This window comes from Charadrius vociferus, unplaced genomic scaffold (assembly GCF_000708025.1).
Source record: "Charadrius vociferus isolate BGI_N301 unplaced genomic scaffold, ASM70802v2 scaffold62, whole genome shotgun sequence".
Classification (NCBI taxonomy): domain Eukaryota; kingdom Metazoa; phylum Chordata; class Aves; order Charadriiformes; family Charadriidae; genus Charadrius; species Charadrius vociferus.
Window position 1 is genome coordinate 4349260 of NW_009647419.1, and position 25337 is coordinate 4374596.

General features: G+C 49.1%; 1 protein-coding gene across 1 annotated transcript in view; it reads right to left on the bottom strand.

Annotated features, from left to right (window-relative positions):
• The window catches only part of MDGA1 (MAM domain containing glycosylphosphatidylinositol anchor 1), a 105411-nt gene that overhangs the window by 34523 nt on the left and 45551 nt on the right, over nucleotides 1-25337 (bottom strand). Inside the window, exons 9-10 of the mRNA XM_009880461.1 lie at nucleotides 18667-18936; nucleotides 15166-15317 (exon numbers count right to left, since the gene is read on the bottom strand). Coding sequence (XP_009878763.1) covers nucleotides 15166-15317; nucleotides 18667-18936 — 422 coding nt within the window. The remainder of the gene's footprint in view (nucleotides 1-15165; nucleotides 15318-18666; nucleotides 18937-25337) is intronic.

Genomic DNA, 25337 nt, shown 5'->3' on the forward strand with positions numbered 1-25337 from the left:
TCCTGCTGGGATGGAGATGAGAAAATACTCCCATGGGTCTACAGAAGGGAGTATGCCATTGAGTTGGTTTTACAAGCCTCGAAGCAGAATGCTCCAAGGACCCATTAATTTCACTTGTGCTTCAGGGGCTCCAGTCATCTCACATGATCCAGGCCATAGCTGCGCTCAAGGAATTTCTTGGCAAAATCAACATTTAGAAACAGCTAAAGCCTTACCCAGAGCCCAGTTATGTGGCTGCAGGCGGCACTGGCTTTTCTGCCACCACCAGTAACACCTCCATCCTAGGACACCAAGTGGGTCTTTGCCCTCCAGAAAATACTCCAGACCCAATTCTTCTCTCAGCCTGTGTCCTGTCTTTATTCAACCCGCAACCTGAACAGACACAGCAACTGGCTGCCAGTGGGGCTGCCCTCTGCACACCTTTACTACAGTCCCTACAGTCCTGGCAACCTGGCAGAACTGGCCTGGGATGTCCCTGGAAGGACTGGCTCTTCTGGGTGAAAAGCAGCAGAGGCCAAATGTGTTCCCTGGGCTAGCTGCAGCCATCAGGAGAAAGGGCCAGGTACACTACTGGCAGAGTTTAAAAGGCACGAAATTAGTGCAAGGGAGAAAAAGGGGTCAGCTCCAGCCTTCTCTGTGCACACAGAGCAGGTGCCAGCTTCCAGTCACTAGCACAGGTCCAGCAGACAGTGACATTAAGGCCAGGGTCTGTCTCTGCCTCCCCCTCCCAAAACATCCTCTGCCTCCCCGATTGCCAGCAGCACGTCTGTGCAGAGCTGCATGCATCAGTCCAGCAGGAACCCATTTTTTAATCCACTGCTCCAATTTCCCACTGCTGCCCTCATTCTCCTGCTCCGTGCGTGCTCTTCTCCCATGCTACCCTCGTACCTTCTTCCCTCCACCCCCCTCCTCAGCGTTCTTCCTCCTGATCACGCTGGCCCAGTGCTCCAGCTTAATATTGCTGTGGTGCAGTTAATAAAGCAGAGACAGGCACAGAGGACAGTGAAACGCTGGCCACCTTATTAGAGATGCTGAAGCCTCAGTGGAGGATCTCACGCAACAACCTCATTCATCACCAGGCTCGGGATGCTGCCAGTGGGGCCAGAACAAGAGCACAGCGCAATGCACAGCCTCATCTCTGCCTTCATCTCCTTTCAGTTCCAATAATGAGAGGGAGGGGATGGGAAGAGATAAAACAAACAAACCCACAGTTTCTACTGGCTGGCTGCGGGTATCACACAGGCTGCAGAGGGGAGAATGTTCCTGCAGAACGGGCTTGCTAGAAACACCTTACAAAGGGCAAAATCAGCCGCATGTGGGACATGTATTCACACACCTGTGCCTTTCCCCTGTCACTTGCTAGCAGTATTAGCAACCAAGGGAGAGCACATTCACACGCTCGTATTTACTTAGCCATCAAGTCTCCGGGACCTGCAAACTGGGTCTGCCCTTTCTCATTCCCCACCATCACACCTGTTGGTAGGTATTGTCTGCCCAGTCCCCTGTCTTATCATTTGAGCTGGCTCGTGATGCTTACAGAGAGCTTGTCCCGCTGTGGCCAGCCAAGCTGACTCCTGGTCCAGGAGCACAAACCAAGACCCTCAGAGAGAAAAGCAGGCTGGCACTCTACCCCTGCCCCCTGCTTCCATCCCAGCTGGGACACTGTCACAGCAGAGTGACAGGGCCACATCTACCTTTGCTGTTTATGTAGGTCATTAAAGGAAAAAAGGATGCTGTTTTCAGACTGAATGATGTTTAAGCCAGGTACATATCAGCTAACAGACATAGTAAAGCCAAAGTATATTAACAAACATCTGTCAATAGTTACTGTTGCAGTCCTGCTCAACAAATCACACCACGCATTCACAAGACTACGATAACCTACCTGTGCTGGGACTTGCTGTGACCTGCGCAGCCACGCATGTGGTCTCCCAACCAGCTGCACATTAAGCAGCTGCACGCTTGTTTAAGGGAGAAATTAGAAAGAAAATCTGTTTCATCACCGAGCCCCAGGGAATTATTGCAACCACCAGCTAGAAAAACGTATATTAAAATCACGCAGATTCCCCAACAAGCTGATCGGAGCGAAGGAACTGCTCTGCAAGCAACCAGCTTCCCATCATTGCTTTTCACTCCTGCCACTCTCTCCTTACTTGTCCCCCGTCTTCAGCGGCTTCCCAACATAGTGCATGAGCACTAGCTCTGCTTTCCAGTATCTCTCCTCCAAATCCTTTCTACACATGCTCACCCTCTCTCCCTTTTTTTCCCAGCCTCACTCAAATTCCCCTGGCTGCTCTGCTCCTTCCTGCAGCACAAACGAGATGGGGGTGGCTGCCCGCGCTCCCGCTCCGTCCGCACCAGCTAACCACAGACATGGGGCGCTGGGAAAGCTCCCAGCTCCCATCCTCAGCCTCGCTGGCCTCTCCGAAGGGAGAGGAGATGGCAGAGAGGGACAGGCTGGTGTGGCACAGCAGCCTCGCACGCAGGGTCCCTCCCTCTGACAGGCTCTTCCTCGTTCCCCGTACAGCTCCGCAGAGAGCACGACAGACAAATGCCGTCTCTGGCACGCATGCAGGTGGGGCGTCAGGCTGAGTTCCCCCCATGCCATCGCAGCCCAGCTATGGAGCACCTGGTGGTGAAGGAAGCACAGGTATCTCAAAAAGGGTCCAAAAGACGCATGGGGCAATAATGTGGACAAAATAATGTCCAACCGCCTGTGCAGCTGGTGGGCTGCGCTCTTCAAGCAATCAAGGTGGTCTTCAAAGTTCAGTGCCCTGGCAGCAGTAGGTGTGAGGGCATCTATCTCTCTCATGTTCCCAGGAGAACAGTCTCAGCCAAGCTGCCCAGTTTCTCATCAGGCATAGACATCCCTGGTTAGCAGGGGCCAGGGGCCAGGAGAAGGTGACAGCAGCAGAAGGGCATTTTTCCTCTGACAGGCAATACTACTTGGGGTGTGAAAGAGCCTCCCATTTTTACGAGTTCAGCCTGTTTGCCAAGAGTCTTGGACACATTACATAGCTCTGTCCTAGAGTGCTGCAGGCATCATCTCATATCAGATTTCCCATGTGGCCGAAACTGCCATGAACTCATCCCAGAAAAGTCCTGCTAAGACACAGCTGCTCACTTCCAAAGGGAGTGCAGTTCACAAAGCCCAGAAACAATCGCACCATTCCCCTCAACATGACGAGACTGGCAGTGTCCATGGCCTTAAACTGGGGACAGCCAGGAAAGATACTCCCAAGCACCCCATCCCAAGGACTGGAAGGGGCTGAGCTTTGTTATGGTGCTGCTAACAACTCCTGGGATGAACACAGAGCTCTGCGACGCCAAATACCCTGCTACTTCAGCAGACGTGCCTTGCCCTCAATTTCTGCCCCAACTGCACCTCCAAAGCTACAGTGGGCCTCGTAGAAAGGTAACTTCAAAGAGTTTAGGTGCCATGGACTTCTTAGAGCTAAAAAAAAAAAAAAAAAAAAAATGATGACAGGATTTACATGTGTCAGAGTTTACAGTGTCAAAGATTGAAAGAAAATTATCCAAGGGCCAGACCCATTCTCCAATGCTGGAGAATGAGAGCCCAGAAGATGAGTTCCATAGATAGAAATAAGACCACTGCAAATTCCTTGGGAAAAGAGGAATGAAAAATGCCCAGAAACAGGGGCAGGAGGGAGGTGAGGACAGGGAATTTTAGGAAGCTCTGCTGAACATGAGGGTCTAATGAGGGAAAAATGTGCCATAAATCTGGCTCTTCTCTCTCACTTCTTCCCATTCACTTTCTGACACACAGCAATCGATTGAGACTCTGGTCCTTGATACCACCTTGGCGCCACAGGGCAGAGCAGTGGAAGATGGTTTGCCTTTGATGTTGCAGTTGAACACCACAGATTTGATTCTTGCTCTCTGTATTTTGGCAGAGGGAGAAAAGAAAACCCCTCTGCCCTGGCAGCCCCCTTCTATCTTCCAGGAGTTCAGAAAACGGAAAAGCATGGCCACATTCAGGGACACCGCAGGGCAAGTACACTCCCGGCTCACAGAGTCCAGTCCCTTATCATCACAGGGGCTACCTCTGCTTATTCATTTCGCAAATGTACCACATCCCGTCTTAAAAGCCGTCCCTGTCTGGCCTGCTCCTCCCGCTGGATGGTTGTTCCAGAGCCTGATCGCCGTAATGTTCTCATTTCCAGCCTGAATTTATTCACAGGCAGCTTGCACCCAGTTGATCCTGCGCCAATATTGTCCTTTAGCTTAAATGGCTCTTTTCCCTCCCTGCTGCTTGACCCCCTGATGTTTTTATAGACAGCAATCACACCCCCTCTCAGCCTTTGCTTTGCTAGGCTAAACAAGCTGAGCACTCTGCACCTCCTCTTGTAACACAGACTCTCACTTTCCCTGATCTACCCTGCAGTCCTCTTCTGCTTGATCCCACTTGCTGGAGTTCAGTATCCCAGCCCCGCATATAGGATGCAGTAGCACTTCTCCACCTTGCCTTGGAAGTACCTCAGGCTTCACCTAGGAGTACATTCGCCCTTTCTCACACCCGTGTCTTACCAGCAGTTCCCTGAAGTCAACTAACTCACCCACATCATTCCTCCACTTCAGTCATTTCCTACTGGTGAGCTCCCAGCCTGTAGCAGATTCCTGGGATAGCACTCTCCACATGCATGACCTTGCCTTTGTACTGCTGCATTTCATCCCACTTGAACCACTCAAATTGTTTTCTGTCTTTCAGATCTTCTTTATGGTATCCTGATCCTCCACAGAGGTGGCATTACATCCTAATATGGTATCAGCTGCACAAAATTTCAGCAGCACAATCCTAATAGGGGATTCTGATCTCACTGGCTGGTATCAGCCATGGGGAAGATGCCTGCCCGCTCAGCAGTGTAGGCACCATCTGGAAAAGCCATTTGGATAAGTTTTGGTTAGTGGAGAAATTTGGTTTGAATATGAAGACAGCAACTGTGATGTTCTCTACCATCTCTCATCAAAATTCCTGCGCCTGTCAGATTGGATCAAAACATTTTCCTGGGTTAGTACTTCATCACCACCTTGAATGGAAATGATGTCAAGCATCAACAGCATCAATTAAAGGGCTAGGGTAAGTTTAAAGCTGGATTTATTTCATTTTACTTACTTGATGACCATTATTCATTAGGGGTTTCCACAGCAATTAATCACATTGCAAACATAAAGTTGGCATTTGCCAGACAAGCATACCAGTGAACCGAAATTCACGCCTATGTTGTTCATCAGTCAAGCACACACGGGTTCATATCCTGGGGTTAAGCCAGCACGGATGGCTAAAGCAAATCCATTATTCCGTCTAAGTGAGGAGTCCTGGAAGTTTTTCCTCCTAAACTGCCCTTAGCAGCAGGCTCCCTTTCAGGGCTGAGACATCCTCAGCTCCAAAGAGAGAAGAAATTGTGACCTTCAGTAGCTACGGAGGACAGCAGGACCCATCTAAGCCAGGAGCCAGTCTTTCTCTCTTCCCCTTGCACACACAATCAGCTGCCCATCCTCATTAGGTGCCGAGAGCAGCAGTTTACAGCTTCCTAGAGAAGCCAAATTGGTGCTGTCATGAATTACTGTAAGTGCTTGTTCTACACTCTTCAATAATGTCTTTCATTAGGGGCTGATCAGAAAGCAATATGTATTTTATTAGCATATGTTCCCCAGTCTAAGAACAGACCTAATCTTCACTCTGTCAGGAAGACAGTCAAGTAAAAGCCTTAACTGAGGTACAGCATGACTGGCAACTTCATGAGCCATGGGCTTACTGGGGCATCACACAGCTGCATGACCAGAGGAGGGGGAGCCCAGGAGTTGGAGAAGAAAAAGGGGTTAAACTAGCACCTGAATTTGGTGATGGGTGGGAAGGGAGGGAGAGCCACGCACTCTCCAGTCTGTGCAAGGAGCCTGTGTTGGTGTCACTGTGGTTGGTACTGAGCTAGACACGTCACGTGTATGTCTAGCTACGCTTGTCCTCCTGTTGTCCTCCTCTCTCTCCTATTGTCTCACAGCCATATCTTTGATCCTGAAGGCACATGTGGTCCTTCTGTTCAGAATGGAAGCTCTATACTGCTGCTGCAAGATCCTGCCTGTACTTGACTACGCACTACAGAGCCTGAAATCACCTCTCTGTCTGCAGTATGGGCACCAGCTGAATAAGGGACAATATGCCTCATGTTGCTTCACAGCCCCTTCTTACCGAAAGCAATGGTTCCAGTCCATTTTGAGCCTCACATCTGAAAACTGGCACTGCTCAGTGCCTTACTGGATCCAACTTTATACTCATCCCTAATCTCAGTGAGTAAAGTCTCCTCTTCCACCCATTTCCTTGCACTGGACACGACTACCTGCAGCCAGACCCATGTATGTTTCTATGCACCATGCTGTCAGCACTTCTGGCTCCACGAAGAAAAATCAAGCAGGCTCTGCATAGCCCAGCTAGGTTGAGTTCTGAGACATTCTATCTATAATATGGTTGTGACTTAACAAGGGAGACGTGCTCCACCAACAGGAGTTGCCATCTCCCAGGCTTCTTTACTCAGGTTCTCTACAGACCCTGGCAGAGCCCTCTGTTAGGGCACCTTTACCCTTAAAAACAACAATAAATAAAGGATGGGGCTATTGCTTACTGGAGCAGAAATAGCCTTTGTGTGGGAGTCTGGACAGCCCAGTCTGGTACGTGTAATGAAGGTATATAGGTAAGTATCGTCCCAGAGCCTGTGACTACCACTAACTTGACTGCACTTGCAGTCCTGTCGCTATTACAGAAGAGGCAGGCAGCACAGCATAGGCAGGGAGAGCCAGAAAGTCCTTCGCATTGCTTCGTGCTGCCTGCCCTGGCAGCATTACTGCGTACGTTTCATTTCTTTATGAAACACAGTCAAAACATCTATCTAGTGCCTACTTCTGCCTGTTTGTCACTAGCTATGGGAGAGACTACATTTCTCTTCCAAACCCTTCCCCCTTCGCACACTCTCCCCTCTTATCTCCAACACGTTCTAGGAAGTGAAAGCCAGGAAAAAACAACACACCAAAACCAAGAACAAAACCAAAAAAAAGGAAACAGAAAGAAAAGAAAGAAGAGGTGGAAAATAGGAGGGGGAACAGGGAAGGGGAAGAAGGTGCATGAAGAAAAGACTCCAAAGCAGTAGGAGGAACGTGGCCTGACTTCTGAAAACAACAGATGAGCAGAATAAATGGGAGGCAGCTTCATCACAGCCTATCGACAGGGACTCTCAGAAAGACTCAATAACTAGCATGTACCCCTTGAAGCCACCAAAGAAGCGTGGGTAAGAGATGCACACAAAGGACTCACTTTTATCTTTGATACCTGGCAAGAATTTTTCATCCTGTGCTCAGCTTTGTAAAACACAAGCCAATAGCCTGCCGGATACGAACAAGCACAATGGTGTGAAAACAACAACTCAAGCCTGCAAGGCTGATATGAGGGGTGTATTGGTTGGGAGAATGTGATTATCTCTTCTCTCACATTCTCTTTACCCTGAATGAGCACTGAACAGTGGTGTTAGGAGCCGGAGATAGATGAGATTTTGATACTAGATGTGTTTTAAGATCATACAAGCCTTTCCTGTGAGATTATTTGTACTGTTCTTCTCAGGCACTGTAACTATTCCAAACAGAGCTAAGAGTGGGAAAACTCTTATTATTCCATAATTATTCCATTATACTAGGTAAGCTAAACAATATCCTGCTTTCTCTCTTGCAGAGTCAAGTACTTGAATGGCATTAGGAACAGTGCTTATGTAAAGTGAATGTTAAGACAAAACCTCTGCTGCAAGGCACCTTATGAATGAATGGCAAGCCACACTGTAAAACTTTTAGCTACCCTCTTTTGGGCAGGTTACCTTGCTTACTTTGGATAATCAGAGAAGAGGAATGGTACCATGACGCATAACTAACCTGCCATCGCTCATATTACCAATTTTCCCAACTAACTGATTACAAATGATCTGTGGACCAGGGATAACCAGCTCAGGAAAACATGAATCATACTGAAGAGCAATTTGTGAATGCAAAACGACAGAATTAGTCAGACTAATTCATTAGTTAGGCATCGTTTGCTAAGCTCTCGTGGGCAAAGGGACGTCTCAACAGTGGCACTGGAAGATGTTAGGCGGACCTAAGGGGGAAACTTCATCCCACGGCTCCCAGCCATTTTCACTGAACTCACCTGACCCATCCATGTTGGTCAGGGCTGTGTCGAGCTCCCCTGGCCAGCCTTGTACGAATCACTCGATCCTCTGGCTGACAGTGCTAACAACAGTGGCTGGGCAGTTACCTCCACCTGCAGTGACCAACGGCCAGAAGGAAACTCTCTTTCTTTGCGCTGGGTGGAAGCTCTGCTGTTGCTGACTTAGGCAGTAAAGAATACATGAAATATGGAAAAAGCTTGTTTCCCACCCCCACCAAACATCTGGCTGTCCTGGAGTCTTCCCGTACAGCACAGGTAGAGGGGACCTTATTCTAGCAGCTGGTCTCATCAACAAATCATCCCCCATGACAGATTCCTTGGGACAAAAAGAGACACAGTTCAACATACTGTCAGCTGCAGTGACTGATGTTGTGTCCCGTTTTCAGGCAGCAGAGAGCACAGCTGAAGCAGGATCCTGCCCTCTCTGCTCCCAAACGCCTGTGGCAAAGTTGCTGCTTTACCCCTAGGTCCCACACAGCAATCTCATCAAGCTTCAAGCACAGCTTGTCCATCAAATGTTATTGATCAGCCAGCTCTCCTTCCACCACCGTGTGGCTGCCATTCAATCCCACCGCATGTCCCAAACCTCTCCTCCTCCTGCAGCCTAAAAAGACAGTGTCACCTCTCCCTTCTCTTACTTTCCCTGGCTTTGCATCATGATGGCTGTTCAAACCATCCACCGAGCACACCTCCCATTGACACACTGGCTCCTTTCTGCATTCTTTTCCACCTCCCTCAGAGCTGAGTTCTGCACAGCATCACATACACCACTAGCACAACCGAAGGCAATTGACTTGAGAGCACAAATATAATCTGCCTATTCTCACTACCTGAACAAAAGTTGAAAAAAAAAAAAGCATCAGTGGGGGAGACTGGAGAGTTAGAGCTGAAAAAACACCTTTTCCTGCTACAGAGGAGGGCTCAGCAGGTAGGTGGAATTGCGTTGACTTGATGTGGTCCTGTACGACAGCAGCCTGTGATCAGACATCAAACTGGCAGCCAAGGCAGGCAAAAAAGAAGACAGGACTAAAGGAGCTTTCTGGCAGATGTGACTTATAAGCCATCCTACAACAGAAGGTCTGCTTTGAGATTCAGTCCTGGGCAAACATTGGGAGGCCAAGTCACTGCAGTCCCCAGTCCTAAAACCAGTGAGACAGGACCCTTTTATTAAGTGAAATGGTGAACAGTAAAGGGATGTGGCATTTGTCATACCCCACAAGTGTTTTCATCCATGCAGGATGGCCAGCCAGGGCCACCATATGCTGCTTCGTGGGAAGTCACGCTCCCTTCCTCGCTGCAGCCGGCTGGGACTGTGATGCTCTAGCAGGGCGGAGGAAAGGAAAAGGGACTTGTACATCCCTTTCCATGTGCCCTGTTTATGCCCCACACTGGAACACCAAACTGGGTTGTCCAGTTAAGCAGGGTCTCGGCAGGAGGACTTCTTGGTGGACGTGGCACCACAAGTCCTTTCCCTTTTCCAGGTAACACCAAGCCAGTGCACCACAGATCACATTTTATCCAGAGCAGGATGGGTCCCTCTCCACTTCACAACCCGCAACTCCATCCTTTAAGCTTTTCATATTGTAGTATGAAAAGCAGTTAGGAGGACAGCCCTGACTGCTTTTTAGATAAGATGTCTGAAAATCTCTTTGTATCCTCCTCCTGCAGCCTCCCGCAGCTGAAAGCCCCACCACAGCACCAGTGAGGGGATGCACAGGATGGGGCCACGAGGGGCACGGTGCCCAAGTGAGCCTCGGGGTGGTGGCTACGGATCCAGGCCTGTTGGCAGCCCCGCGTGAGGTGGTTACCTTGGTGATGGGAGCGTTGCCCAGACAGCACGTAATCCCCAGAGCCAGCAAAATGTTAGCCCCTTGGTTTGTAAAGCGAGTTCGGCCACCCCTGCCTGCCTTGCGCAGAGCTGCTGCCTTTCCCAGCCCTCGGCAGCCCCCTGGCCCTGCGGTGCAGCCCTCAGGCAACCCCCCCCGGGCACTGGCTGCTCAGCATCCCAAGAAGCTTTGCCTGAAGCCATGGTTGATGATCCATGGAAGAAAAGGGATTGCATTCACCTCCCAGAGCACAGGGCTGGGCTGCTGCAAGGGCCACCACCCACTTGAGCACATCCCCTTTCTGCCTTCTTAGCCTTTCCTAACCTGAGACCCAACAAACAAGTGGGGTTATAATTTCTTGAGGCAGAGAAAGCAATACTGTGTGTCTCTGTTTTACCCTTTTCTCCAGGCACTGGCTACTGCTGAAGATGGAAGGAGATAGGCTTTCGGCGTGGATGTTCTCACCACTGATGAGTGCAGGGCTGGGTAGATTAGCTTGCTCTGGAAGTTTGTTCTGCCCTGGCTGCACAAGTTGGCTGTTTGTTTTATCACAGGGCTGCTTACAAGTGTTGGAAGATGCATCCAACTTCACTAGGGTGGTTCTTCACATGCCAAGGGCCATGCACACAGGTTCATCAAACCATGGTGGTGCATGAATGGGGGAAGCATAACGATGCGAGTTAACGGTGTTCTCACTAAACATTCACATCAGAGACTATGGGCTGGTGCACTACTTGCTCATCCTCCCTTGTGAGTAGTACCGCCCCTGCTCAGGGTGAAGGCAGCGAGTGAGAGACGCCACTGCCCTGGTCTGTGTGCCCTTGGATGGGCGTCCGGCTCCATGTGGTAACGAAGCCAAAGACACACAGCAGTTGACAGACGCTGCTAAAGTGGGCTCAGAGGAGAGCAAAAGAACAACTCAGAGGCAGAAATGAAGCGATACAGATCCGCAGCCCGTGGGCCTCGGCATAAAACCTCTCCCGCTGCGTCGCGATGGCCATCAGCAGAGTTAACCTTCTGCTCTAATCACAATCATTAAATTCCTGCTAACGCCCCTGTCCTATGTCTGTCCAAACAGCTCTGTTATCTGTCACCTCCCCACACGGTGAGCCCGGCTCCCCACTGCCGCAGCTCTCGTTAATGCCGCTCGGGCTGGCTGATGAGGCAAGTGGCAGCCGGCTCCGGAGCCCAGATGAGTTTTGTAGACAGCAGGGGATGTTTATCCAACATGGAGCGGATGAAAGTACAAACAAAGGGAGACGGTACAATTACTCAGGCATCGCACAAGGCCAGTCTCATTAAAGACAGTCTCCCTGACAGGAATTAATCTGAAGTGACAACCCAGTGAGCTAATTTAGCGAATGGGTCCAGGCCTTGGCCCGGTGCAAATTACTGGGGCCTGTCTGGCAGGTAGAGCTGAGCCTGCTCCGAGGAGGGGAAAGGCAGGAACGTGTTAAGCTGGCCCTGCTCTGGCCCGCGCCTGCGTATCAGAAGGTACGGAGGAGACAGCAGCCTCAGGTCTCCTTGAGGGGCACAACGAAGATTAAACTTCCCTACTGCACCAATACCTTCTCCTTCCTCTCTCTCCTGCAGCCTCAGGTCACAGATGGGTTCCAGCTCATTAAGCGCACAGTAATTCTGCCACTATCCCCTGTAACCGTAACCACCAGCCCAGCTCAGATCTTTCCTCCAGGATGCAACCTGCTTGCAATATTAGATGGCTTTTCATTTCTCTTTAATGTTAGAGCAGAGCTCTGGGAGGGGATAAAATACACAGAGAGAAACAAGCAACTTAAAAGGCTTTTTATTTTTTAAGCAAAGATCTGGTTTGGGGAGGCGGCTTTGAATCCCCAAGCAATGGAAAAAACATCTTCAGCTGGAGTGCAGTGCCTCGGTGCCTTTCTACTCTACAAGGGTACATGGAAGAAAAAAAGCTGACCAAACAAATAGCCCAAAAGCCTCATGGCATCTGCCCACAACCAAACCACATAGGGCTGCAGACTCGTAAACTCACTGGCTAAGATGAAGTAAGGTGGGTTGGCATTCGGATCAGTTGCCTCGGAGCAGGATAGGAAAAACCTCCCAAGCTGTCCGGACGGACGTCTGTGAGGCCCCCCCAATTCCTCGGTGGGGATGTTTCCCCCTCTGAAGTGCCACTCAAGGCAAAGCCACTGCCTAGCCCACCCGACTGACACACTCCGGAGAACAACAGCCTATTTGCTGAGACATACAACAGAGGCTTTACAAGAAGCTTGCTCCACATTGCTATCATATGCGCTTTGCCTGGGTCAGCGGCTCCAAGCTGTCAGGCTGTTTATTTGGTTTTAATCGAAGGTTAATTCTTATTCTGCTGGAACTGGTACGTCTGCTGTGCCACTCAGCCTGCTCCGCAGCGCCGGGAACAATCAGCTCCTGTGGAAATGCACCTGTCTGTCTTGCTGGGAGTCCCCATGCATCACTTCGGAAACCAAATAAAAAAAAAGAATGCCCAACTAGCCCTCGGAAGCTGCTGAACATGAAAAGCTGGAGGAGCCACAGCACCAGCCAATTAATAAGCAGCACTTTGACTCTTACCCAGCCCCGTTTTCGGCAGCTGCAGCACGCAAATTTAATTCAAGGGTTCCCAGGTGTCTTGCAAAGCATCCTGCTACTTAGGGATCTTCGTCTTACATATGCCAAGAGCTCTTCAAGCAAACTGGGAAGAGTGAAATGAAAACCAGCAAAGCATTTTACAACCGGTGGGCATCCCAGCTGGCTGCCCTTTGGATTCCAGCTCAGCAAGAGTTAATCCCCCCAGACAGCCACAGCCCCTTACCATCCCAAGACTGCAGGCTGCTGCCGCCCCATTCAATCATCCTTAAGATGCTGAAGAGCACCTGCTGCTGACCACTGAGGCTGGGGAACTCCCAGGGCTGGAGGAGAAGGTGGGCTGGCTGGCTGGGTAAGCTTTCATCAGCTTGATGCTGGCAATAAATCAGTCGCGTCTGGCCGCGTGTAAGGCCCGTTTTATCTGAGGAGAATATTCCACTTCAATCCTAGCTCTCCAGGAGGCTTTCTGTGCCACCACAGCTAGTGCCTGGAAGCCAGTGTATCCAGTGAGGAGGACACACGGGCAAACAGCGGCTCCTCGTTCAGGCAGAAAAATCCCCTTTCTTAAGAGCTCTCCAGTTAGCAACGCTTTTAAGCTTTTCACAGTTATATTCAGTAATGTCACCGTGTTCTGCGGTCCAGCGGAACAGCAGGACACAAAGCTCAGCCCAGGCCCCCCAGCATGGAGAAGAAGCTGTGACAAAGCAGCAAAGCCTCTGGGATGTGGAAGAGGGTGACAGCGCAAGGCAAAGAGTGGAAGGTGTCAGTCACAAGGCTGCTTGGAGCCCAAGTGAGACATGGAGGGGCAAATGCCATGAAGGCAGGACAGGAGGACAGAGGCAGCTCTCGGAAGCGGAGAGTTGGAGACAAGAGGGTATGCGATCCTCTGGGACAAGAAAATTAAAAATGCTCAGTGACACCTCAGTATGGCACATGGAGGCAGAGACCTCACCACTAAACGCAAGTGTCTTTGCAGGAGGAGGGCCAGGAGGAGGCAATACCAAGAAAGCCTCTTCCAGAGTGTTTCCTGCTTGTGCTTGACAGAAGTGGCAACGAATCTCCCCTGCTTCCTCCTCGCTCTGCCCTCCCTTGTTCAGAGCCAGGCCACCTGTAGCCAGGTCTAAGACCCTACCCATACATGAGACTGGGCTACAGCGGGGCCATGACATGACACTCCTCTTAAAACACACCACTCAACAGCCACAACTATGTAGCGATGCTGCAAAAGAAACGTTAAGAGCAGTAACTGATGGGATATGAACAAAACCGGGGTGGGGTGGGGGTAGATTTGCAGGGGCACTCAGCTTCCTTCATGTCATAGCTTAAAGCAGAAACGTGATTTTCCCTTTTCTTGATCCCTTTCAGTAGGAGCTCAATGAGGAACAGATCCCAGATTACTTTTAGGCACTGTGCAAAACGAAAAAACCCTCAGCATCACTGGAGAAGGATAAAAATCACAAATTAGTTCATTGAGTTGCAGTGCTGATAATAGCGAAACTCAGCTAAAGAGGGAAGGGGTACTATGACAAACTGCCTTCATTATTAGAGGCTCCCCTGTGTCCTGTATTATTATTAAGCACTGACAATGTGCTTCATGTGGTTTGAGGAAGAAAACAAAGGCTGTCCCACCCCAGAGAGCTCACAATCAAACGGAGACATAAAACTGGAGCCTACTGTGCAGAACTAGAAGAAAGAGATACTTGGATCTTTTTAATTATTTCGTTTTCATTCTACAGTAAACAAAGTTTTCATTGCAAAATGCGTTTGCTTCCAAGCTACCACTGAATGGCAAGAAACACCAATTTTAAGTGTCCCCATTTTTAAAAAATGTTGAATGCAGGCACTTTGCTGAGCATGGATGAAAGTACCTGGCAATCCTGCTGGGTTAATGTGCTCCTTTAAAACATCAGACTCTTTTCCCTAACCTTCGCCAACCAGTGATCCCTTCAGATTTCCCTCAGTTCTTCCTCTACCCCCTCTGGTATGATTTCTCTTCAGACTCGGAAACCTTGAAACCCACTTCTCTTCCCCTGCAGAGTTTAGATAGTCCAAATAGCTTCATTACTGTGACAATATGAAAGCCCTTTTGCACCACAAACAGCCGATGACTTTTTCCTGCAGTTCCTGCCTGGAGAGCTCTTCGGCTTATTCCCTTTATTTCACATGAGTGAGGAGGGTGGAATTCCACTCGCTTGAGTCTTTGGCCTATAAAATTTACAATACCTACTAATAACTGTGGGGTTTTGTTCGCATTAAAACCCCATTCAGAACATGGAGCATGAACAGCCCGATGGGAGGCAGCGAGGCTTTGAAAGCCCTAGAGTGTACCCAAAACCAGATGAAAGAATGAAAGCCAAGGTGTGCACTTGGCCTGTCTCTTCCATTCGGTGGGGAAGGTGCAAGACCATCAGGGTCTGGCAATTTCATCACCTTCAGCTCTTAATCAGCAAGGAGACATTGACGTAACTGCCCCCTGAGAGGTCCTCTTCCCAAGGGCACGCACTGAGGCTGCAGAAGAGCAGACCTTACCTGCCGGACTTCCAGGCGGTACTTGAGGATGGGATCCACAGCATCGGGCTCCTTCTGCGTCCACTGCAAGACGTAAGAGTAATTCTTGGATTGCTTCTGGCTCAAGGTGGGGTTGGGAGTGTCATAGTAAAACTCTGGGCTGTAAGCTTTTGCTGGAGGGGGAAAAGAAAAGGGGAGAAAGTAAAAGAGTGGGATCAAGGGGAACATAAATTACAAAGAGAGGTGGTGAGAGTGGAACAGCTCTGCTCACCTAGCTCATCCGCTTGCCTTTGACATGACAGACACCTTTCCTGTTGCAGCTGGTGTTCCACTGACATGCCATCATTTTCTGTGAATCACTACTGCTTTCACAGCCTAAACTACTGGGAGGGTTAGCAGCCCTGCAACACCAGTGGGGCATGACCGACACCAGAGAGGGTGGGAACAGCTTCAGTTCTCCAGCTGGAACCAGCTCTAATCTTTTCTCTCTTGCTTTGTAGTTTAGATTGAGGTATCAGCTTTAAACTGGCATTTCTCCTGTTTCATCTGCTGCTTTACAGAGTCTCCTGCTAACAAAGCCCGAGGAAAGATCAGTTGGCCAGTAGGTCACAGGAAAAGTGTTATTTATCACACAGGGACCATGGCATTAAAAAGGAGACCTTGCTCCTTCTGCATCTCTCCTGCCTTGGCAACACAGTACTCCATCCTCTTTGTAACACGACAGTCAACTCCGCAGAAAAGGCGATGCTGACCTCAGCCTGGGTAAAAACAGTGGGAGCTTTTGCAAGGGTGGAGATGTCTTTTCTAAACCCACATCTCCCCCTAAAAACAGAGGGCTGCAGGAGGAAGGGAAACACAGGAGAAACGATGTACCAGAACTGGATGGTTCCGAGAACAAGGGATTTTCCCATCATTTTCCCAGCTGCTGCTGTCCTGAACCACTAACAAACAGGGCTTGGAGGCTACTGCCAGGACCCAGGGGGGCACAGGGCCCAGAAGCAACTCAAGGTCTTACCCACAAGTGATTTTTGCCGCATTTGAAATAATCTTCATTTTGCTCAGCGCACTTGAATTTTTGGCAGGTCCTGTCCTGGGCCAGGCTGGAGCTGAAGCTGGACCTGAAGCAAAACTCTCCTTTCTGGGTTCAGGTCCAATGTGGACCTGCACAGACCAGAAAGCTGTCTGGGCAGCAAGGGATGCTGGAGAGCAGCACAGGCATAGACACCATCTCCCCAGGCAGTCTGCTGCACCTTTTCACTTGAATCATAGGCCTTGCCATTCTGTGTGGCTATAATTAGGCTTGAAAGGATTCAATGTTTATTTTTTATGAACTCAGATGGATAATATTGATGTTTATTTCCAAGTCCTTTTTTTCTTATTATTTTTATTGACTTGAATTTTTGCACAAGCAAGAGGTTCAGAACCACCTCAGAGACTAATTGCTGCTTATTCAACTTGTATTGACTGTGGAAGTCAAGCTTCATAATGGATTCCAAAATAAAATAAGAACTGATGATAATCATCATCTTGCATGATACTAATTCCTTATTAATTGACTCCAAGATGGAAACTGAAGCTAAAAAAAAAAGGCTTCTAATAGAAGTGCAGCACATCAAGATACTTTTGGAACTTCCTTTCTGGAAAATTTTACTGTTGCTGGACAGTTTTGCCCTTTGCTTATAGCTGATGGGAAGAGATGAAGGTTATTTACTCCATCTTTCAGGGCTTTTCTGTGCTTGTGGCTAGTGGGAGCACAGGTGGTGACCAGTATGGACTGTCCTGATAACCTGCTCAAGGGGAGTGAGTTGGGTATCTTGCTATCCTTCCAAAACATCTCAGAAAGCTAATCTCCCATCCATAGAAGAAGCCAATCCCATCCTGGGCAGGTTTACGTATTCTGTTTCCGGTACATCTGAACACCTTACAGTCACAAATGAGGCACTGCCTCCCTGACAGATAGGAAGGTTTACGGTCCTTCTTTCACAGAGGAGAAACAGAAACATACTATTGCCCCAGCTCACACAGGAAGGCTGCAGCTGATGAGAATTAAAACTCCAGTGGTCCTGAGCCCAAGCACAGCAGTCTAGCCACTGGATTATTTTTCAAGTTGCTCTACAGGCTCAGAAGGTCTAATTGATTTGTAACTGTCCAGGACACAGGGAGAAATGTCTGCAGCTGAAAAGCAACCTTCAGATATCAACGCCTTGGAAAAGGAGAAGGGATGCAGGAAAATAAATGCTTGCTTCTTTCCTGATGAGCGCTCTCTAGGGATGAACGCTGCTTTCTGCTGAGCGGCTCTTATCTCGTAGGGCACAGCATGGCACACCAGGGTGGAAATACGTATTTGCTACTACTTCTAGCAAGAAATTCAGATCCTGGAAGCATTCCCAGGCTTGCTAGGGACACAGTTTACTGTGGTGGCTCATAGCAGCATATGGTTTGCCATCACTTAGTGACATGAGAGTTACAAGCATATGAAGAAAGGGCAGAGAGGGCCAAAGCTCTCAAGCAAAATCCACTGCCAGACAAATTCCAGGAAATCTCAAGGGGTGAGAGCAAGGTCCTGAAAAGGGGCCCAACCAGTAGAAGCGGTTTGGGCTTCCCCATTTCTGAGAGCATCTCAGAGTTACAGCATACCTGAGCTTTTCCAAACCCTGGGAAAGATCTGCTTCAAAATCAGGCCTCTCTGGATGTTATTTATTCTCATTTGTTCAGCCCTGACTTGAAAAGTATTATAAATTGGCCCTGGACTGAAAACCCAGTATTTTGGCTGAATTTACTGCTTATTAAGGCAACTTCATTGGAGAGCTTTTCTAGAAAACGGTGCCCAAGTCAATTCTGGGGTCATGGGAAAAGCAGATTTAACGATCAGCTGGAGAGACTAGGTCAGACGTGCGGTTTTAGATGCTATAACTCTGCCATCCCTCTTTGCAGTTGCAGGTGCTGGAGAGAAGTCCCGTTACAGTGCCTGCTGGATTCACAGAAAACTGCGAGCAGCAAATCCACTGAGTACCAGTACCCATTCCCAGCTCCCATTTGTCCTGTCAGGCATCGTGAGATGCAGACAGACAGGAGACACAGGGAAGGTACAGGAGTACATAATACACTTTTTGTTTGTTTGTTTGTTTTTAAAGGAGAAATTGGATGGTTTGGAGCCTTTTGGGGGGGTGTAGAGAGCCTTTCACTCCCCCTTGGTCTATACTTATCTATGATACAGGTTGTCCAGGCTTGAAAGCTGATGGCATCCTTGAGTTTAAGTCCTGTATCTTTCAGGCAAGTGGTCAAACACTGCTAAAATGTACCAGTGGTTGGCACTAACTGCCTCGGGTCCATCCCAGACTTGAAGGACTACCTGAATGATGGAGACAGATCTCCCTGGTGGTTTATGGAAAGTCATCCCTTCTGAATACAGTGCCATGCACAGAGGAAGCAGTAGAGGGTGACTGTACTGGCACCAGTTTATGGGGAGCAAGCTTCCCACCTCCATGACCCCGCATCCAACAGTTCACTCTGATGACTTACCAGACACCTGGAAGAGGCAGGTGGAGACCCCCACGTCGTTGGAAATGCTGCACTCGTAGCTACCGCTGGTCTCCCGGCTGACGCTGTCCACCTTCAGCTCCGAGTAGTCCTGCTGCTCTGCCAGGGGCTGTGCCAGAAGGGTCCCGTTGAAGCGCCAGACGGAGGTGGCCACCTTCATGGGGCTGCCCTTCAGCATGGTGCAGCGCAGGGCGACGCTGCGCCCCATGCCCTGGCGCACATCCTGGAAGGCCGGCTCCACCACGGGGGGGACTGGAGACCGAAGAGAGCAACAGACGGGGACGCCGTCAGGGAACAGCCGTCTGGCTCAGCACGGTTACCCCAGCGGTGCCTCTGAGGAGACAGGCACCTATCACTTCCCCGAGGATATTTATTTCTAGCAGGAGCCACGCTTCATCAAACCAAAAGCAGCAATAATCATCTGACATCCCCTTCTGACTGGGCTGGGGCCACCTCCCACCTCCCTCTCATTTATTAGGTAGGGGTGGCCTTTAGCAAGTACTCATCCCACAGTGAGACACTGCTTGGAGGAGCTACCAAGCCCTGCTCTTTCATGTGAGAAGTGCAACTCCAGCAGCTGAGCGCTACAGCTTGGATTCAATCTTCAGATCCTAATGAGGATAACCATAGTCCTCATACACAGCATAAACTGCACTCCCTGAGCAGGCTCGAATGCTCCCAAGCGGTTACATTCATCATCTCCTGGTCAGCATCCGACAGGGTATTCAGGGACACCATGTTCAGATGGAGGGATATGCACTCGCTGTCCCCACTGAGCACAGACCTCAAGGGGTGTTAGAGGGCCTCCTAAATACATCAACACAACACATCGGGGACTGGCTACAGGGACTCTGGGTCCTATTTTTATCTCTGGAACCAATTCCCTGACGCTGGGAGGGGAGTCACATCTCTCCACGTCAGCTTCTCTGCCAGTAGTGTGAGAGTGGTGATGTGTGGCCACCTCCTTAGCAAAGGGAGGCTACTAAGTCTTGTTCTTTAACACTCATAAAAATTTACAGGAACCTCACGATTTGGGTATGGTTGAGGCAGAGCAAGGAGAAAGTCTGGATTGGTATTGCTTGGGTTACTTCTTACTTAATGTAATGGCAGAGGACTTCAATCTCCACAGCCACCTGATGGAAATGTTTCACTTGCAATAAACTCTTAATTAAAACACTACAGCATGGGAATAACCAGCAGCTCTCCCTCTAAAACGAGAAAGGCTTCCTGAACACAAAACAGCTGTAGCCCAAATGTAAAAGAGGGAGAACAGATTTATAGCAGCTCCATCACAAACACAACTCACCTTCTCCAGGTTCAAAGCACCTCTTCTTGTCCACAGACAACTTCTATGCACTACAGATCTACAAAGCATCTGCCTCCTCTAAAGGTCCACAGTGCTGTCAAGCACAGCCAGGCCCCCAAAACTGCAACACACACAGCATCTGTGGCACCACAGACACAGCTCCACCAGGAACCATAGGGCACACAGCATCCCTGAACACAGCCATGCCTGGAGGGCTCCAGCGCACCAGTCTCTCCCCCTCCCATACCCCGACCCCAGCAAGACCCACCTACAGCTCTGTAACACTAGCGATATCTCCATCTTCACCACAGATGAAGGGGGTGTATGCACCACCCCATGGGTCCTAGGGACACAGATGCATCTGCGGGTCGCAGCGTACAAGCATCCCTTCCGCCTGGCAGCCCTTGTTTGATAGCAGTGATTGTTTTCTAGGTACCCATTCTCAACTCTCAGCCTCTCGGCCCTTTGCTGCACTTAAGTAGATTAAAAGCAGCCCTTGACTGAGCTCCCATTGCCGTGCTGAGTGGCATGGTCAGCTCATTACAGATGGCTTTGCTAGCAATGTGTCTCTGCGGGCGCTCCAAGCGCTGACTTGCCTTTGGCTCGCACGTCTCCCACCTCACGGTGAGAATAATGTGAGAAGTTGTTTGATTAGACCTAGTGCCATGAATGTGTCATCTCCATCCCTAGCTGCTATCCCGTTTCTTGGGTCACATCTGCTCCTTAATTGAAGCTGGTGGGGTCTCACATTATAATCAAGGCAAGCTGGTGACATATAAAGAAAAAAAAAAAGATAAAAAGGGGAGAGAAAAATGAAAAGAAGTCTTAAAAAAAAAAAAAAGAAGGCACAGCAGCTCCAGATGTACTCAAAGCAATCTATCTCATGAGGAGGAGAGACAGGGGTAGGAAAGCAGCTTCCTTCCCTCACTGCACCAAGTGGCACCTGTGCACAGAGCTGGGACAGAGCAAGAGAAAAGGTCTGAAAAGAGGACAAAGTCCCCCCTGCAAGGACACATGTGCAAGGAAGGTGCCCCTGCGGGTGCCACTGAGGGAGTGTCTAGGGCTGGTAAAGGGTACAGAGGGGCAGGGCTGTGACACTGCAGATGCCTCCTTTGGTCCCAGGAACAGCAGGACAGCCAAGGATGCAGAAGATATTTAATCTTTTTCAGCTGGCACATGGGATTTACTTGATTGCACTGGGAGAGGCTCTGGGCCGATGTTACCATCTTGTGAAGGGAATGTCTGTAAGTGCCTATACAGTAAAAATTTATTACGTTTTCTCCTGTCTCTGGCACTAGGAAACACCCAGCAAGCATTAACTCTGCAGGTAGTCCTGGAGCCCTGGTTTTTCTGGAAAGACAGGTGAAGCAGGTCATCCCTTCACTGCAAAGGATTCATGCAGCACTACGGCAAGGGGCAGCTATTCCTGAAGGCTGCTGGTGGATAAGAAAGCAAAGAAAGGTCAACAGCCAGACATCAGCTCTGGCCTCCGATGCCAACTGGGGAGCCCACAGTTCTTCAGGTAGGTTATACACAAAAGGGAGAGCCACCACCAAGGCAGGGATTCAGTCGGCAAATCCTAGCAGATGATAACAACACAGCCTTTTCTCATCCCTAGCTTAAACACAAAAGAAAGCCTGTTTAAATGAGCTGGTGCTCCAGCTCCATGGAACAGGGAACTGAACAGCTCCAGTACACCTGAGATGGTGACTGTCTTGGAGCAGAGACCTCCAACATGACTCCTGCACGCATACTTTTTAGGGAGCTGCAGGAAATCATAATGTTATTTTCCAGGTGCCTCTAATACCCACAGGGAAGCAGCATCCCTTCTGGCTACAAGGGAGCCATATCTGGCTATTCTGGCTCACTAAGCTGCCGTGATGCTCTTTGGGGAGCTTGGGTATCAGCCCCGGTTTTTAGCCCAGTTCCGAAGGCGGGTCCTTGTCCAGAGGCTCCTCAAATGCCTTTCTGTATTGCCCCTGAACTCCAGTTCATGCAGCTGAAGCGCTCTTTGAAGCAGCAGCCACGTCGCAGGCAGCAGGTTGCTACGCTTCAAGGAGGAGGTAAAAATCCTCTCTGCATACACAGGGCTTTGGGATCCCCTGGTAAGAAACACGGCAAACAAATATAGACAATTACTGTTTTCTCTCAGCACACAGCTTAACTCTAGAAGAGCGAGCTGGCAGGAGGAATGACGAAAGGGGTGAAGAGGGCAGCGCATTACTGTTCTAGGCAACGCCGAATGAGTGAGGCTCCTCCAGCAACCTTGTTAAGATGCAGCTGCTGTGAAGTACAAGGCAGGGCAGCCTGCTTTTGCAGCAGAATTATGGCGCAACAGGAGAAAACATAATCACTCACCTGCTCGTTAGGAGAAAATCAAATCAGCCGAACACAGGCAACCTACTCCAGCGTGCCAGGCACCCTAAAGCAAAGCTGAGCTGTAGGCAGCCCCCTTGCTGTGAGCCGGAGCAGATGCTCTGCGCTGAAGGGTTGCAAAGCTAGCACGGTGTTCTTGATGATGAAGGGCAAGAGCAAGGGAAGCACAACAGAGAAATGTCAAGTGTCCAAGGGGTGTTGCTTTGTGCCTCAATAAACTCTTTATTTTCTTGGTTTCACTGGAAGTAACTAGGACTGAAATGCTCGTCCTACTAGATAAGTGAGAAGCGCACTGGCTGTTGAGCTCTGTTCAAGTCTCTAAATATTTGTTTTAAGTCTGTTTTTAGTTTAGCCTTGAGGAAGGGAGGAGTGTTCCTCCTTACAAGAGCCAAAGTGCTTGCAGGAGAGACTACAGTCTCCTTGCACTGTTACTGTGTGTCCCTGCTTGGGCACAGCTCATGAAGGGGCACTCAGTGATCCCTGCAATGCTCTCTGATTGCTGCAGGTTCCCATCAAATTCAGACGCCACCAGAAGGCAGAGATGCTTCTTTCACCAGTGATGAAGTCAGAGCATCCCAGGATGGCAGGGATGCACTATGGAAATTTTTTCACTTGTGGGGCAAATACAGGGGGGAAAAAAAAAAGTAAAAAAAATTTCTTCACTTTAAAAAATGGGGATGTTGTCATGAGGCTGCTTAATCAGATATGGATGAAAGCAAAAAAAAGGCACATATTGGAGTGGACTGATGCACAGAAATCAGTGACAAGCTTAAACACAAACCAGCATCTGCAGAACAGGGGAACACCAAGTGAACAGACCTCGCATTAAGAGCTCAGGCAAGAATTGAGACGGTCGAAAATCCTAAACACCGCAGGACCACACTATTATGCATGACACATGCAAAGTCTGCCTTCCTACAGCTTGAGGACTGTGAATAGCATACCCTGGTCAATTCCCAAATGCTGGCTTGTTTTGAAAGGGCTGTCAGAGCTGAGGAGCTCACACATAACCTGCTTTCTGACTCACAGGCAGCCCTTTTCCCCCTGTAGCCACTCTGACCAGCAGCTGACAACGGTCATCTCCGTAGGTGGTCAGCTGCCCATATTGTACTGCTGGTCTACACAGCTGCCATGGGCTGCTGCACTCTCATTTTTCTACAGGGATTTACTTCCCGCAACGCTTCCTCTGCTGCAAAGAGCACCACGGCGCAGCAGTGTCCAGGCGGAAAAAGAGAGGCACAAGCAGAAGGAGGGCCTGCCCAAGGTCAGGCGAACCAGCAGCATCAGACAGAAGCTGCGTAGGAGTCCTGTATCCTGACCCACACTTCAGTCCTTAGCCCAGGCTTCTTTTCCTGTGAAAAACACCCTCTACTCTACCCTCCAGATTCAGTCATCGTGTACGTTTTTATTTAAATCTAGAAAGAGCAACACCTAACTCAAGTGATGAAAATAGCAAGCCTTGCTAGATTAGAAAGCAGCTTTATTTTCAGCAGCTTTCATCCCACTCTGGTGAATGGCTTAGCCATGCAATCACAGTGCCGGTGGGACTCTTGCTTGTAGTCTTCACCTTATCCTACATGTAAGAGCTAATTGACCACTTGCTTGCTGGATTAACGTTGCAAAGGACACACAGATAAATTAGTTTGAAAGACTGCACTTTGTGGTCAGTTACAACTATTAGCTGGGTTTCGTTATCCAAAATGGCTAATGACAGCAGGCAGCAATTTCTCTCTCTGGAAAGCAAATCAGGACAGGCTGCTATTAGAGTCTTATGAGACCTATATGACCCCATGCAGCATCCATTTAAATTCTGATAGGTACCCTTCTGTAGTCATACAGGATGCAGCCTTCCCTAATCTTCTCTAGACAACCAAAGCCATTGGAGCAAAGGGTGCCTTCCTTATCCAGCCCTTTGTCCCATAATCCAAGGTAATAAAGATGTCACAGGCATCAAAGATACTGCACCCCTGTGTTCACAGCAGGCAGAAAACTCCACGGTTTCAGCTCCAGGAGAGACCAGAGCTCTCTACCCAAGCAAGCAGGTAGCTCTTTTATTGTCACAAGGCTGGGAAATCACAGCTGTGCAATTCTGTTCCCTACAACAGCACCCACACCCCAAGAACGCACATTAGGCACCAGCAGTTTTCCACGTGGAGACAAATACCTAACATTTACAGGCCCAGTCTCATCTGCTTGTTTCTGAGAGGTGATATAATTGAGTAGTTAGAAGAGGGGAGATGGAGGAAGGCTCGCTCAGCCTATTTCAGCTAAAAGGCAGAATCTCTTTCTTTCATCTTCTATGCCTTTTGCCTTTGCATTTTAGTCTCCCCATGTATAAAGAGATAAAGCGTGTATTTTTTCCAAAGTACTTGAAAGCCAAGTTGCAAGTATTGTTATTTCAAACAAAACAAATTTGTTTGAGTACATTTTCTGCTAGACAAGTGGGTGGAGGGACCAGAGAAGCAGGGCACAGGGCAAAGAAGGCTTAGTTCTCTCCTAGTTGACTGCTTTTAAAAGAAGAGCAAATGAAATGTATTCACTACCAGCTTTTCTGCTTTCCTCTTCTGTGAACTTTCCAAGCCAATTAGCCAAACCAGTCTTCACCTTGTTTTAATAAAGAGGGGTTTACTAAAGGATTTCCTCTTCTGCACGACAAGCTGTGCTGATTAGTACGTGAGACCACCTAGCTCACTTTACAGAGTGCTTTGAAGAAAGTCCATCCTGGGTGGGAATTTCCAGACCTTCTGCCTCACAGACATGCCTCCTCAAAAAAGATCTGTCCCAGACATGCTGGAACTCCACTCAGACTCACTGCCCAATTAATTCATGCTAACAAGACACTACAAAGACAAGTATTCTCTGGCAGTGTAAAGCCACCTCATTCCCATGCCTGACTTACCTTCAAGTGCCTGGTTTCAAAACAGTACACTCCTCTAATTGAAAAAGATAAGTGGGGAAAGATGGTGTACGT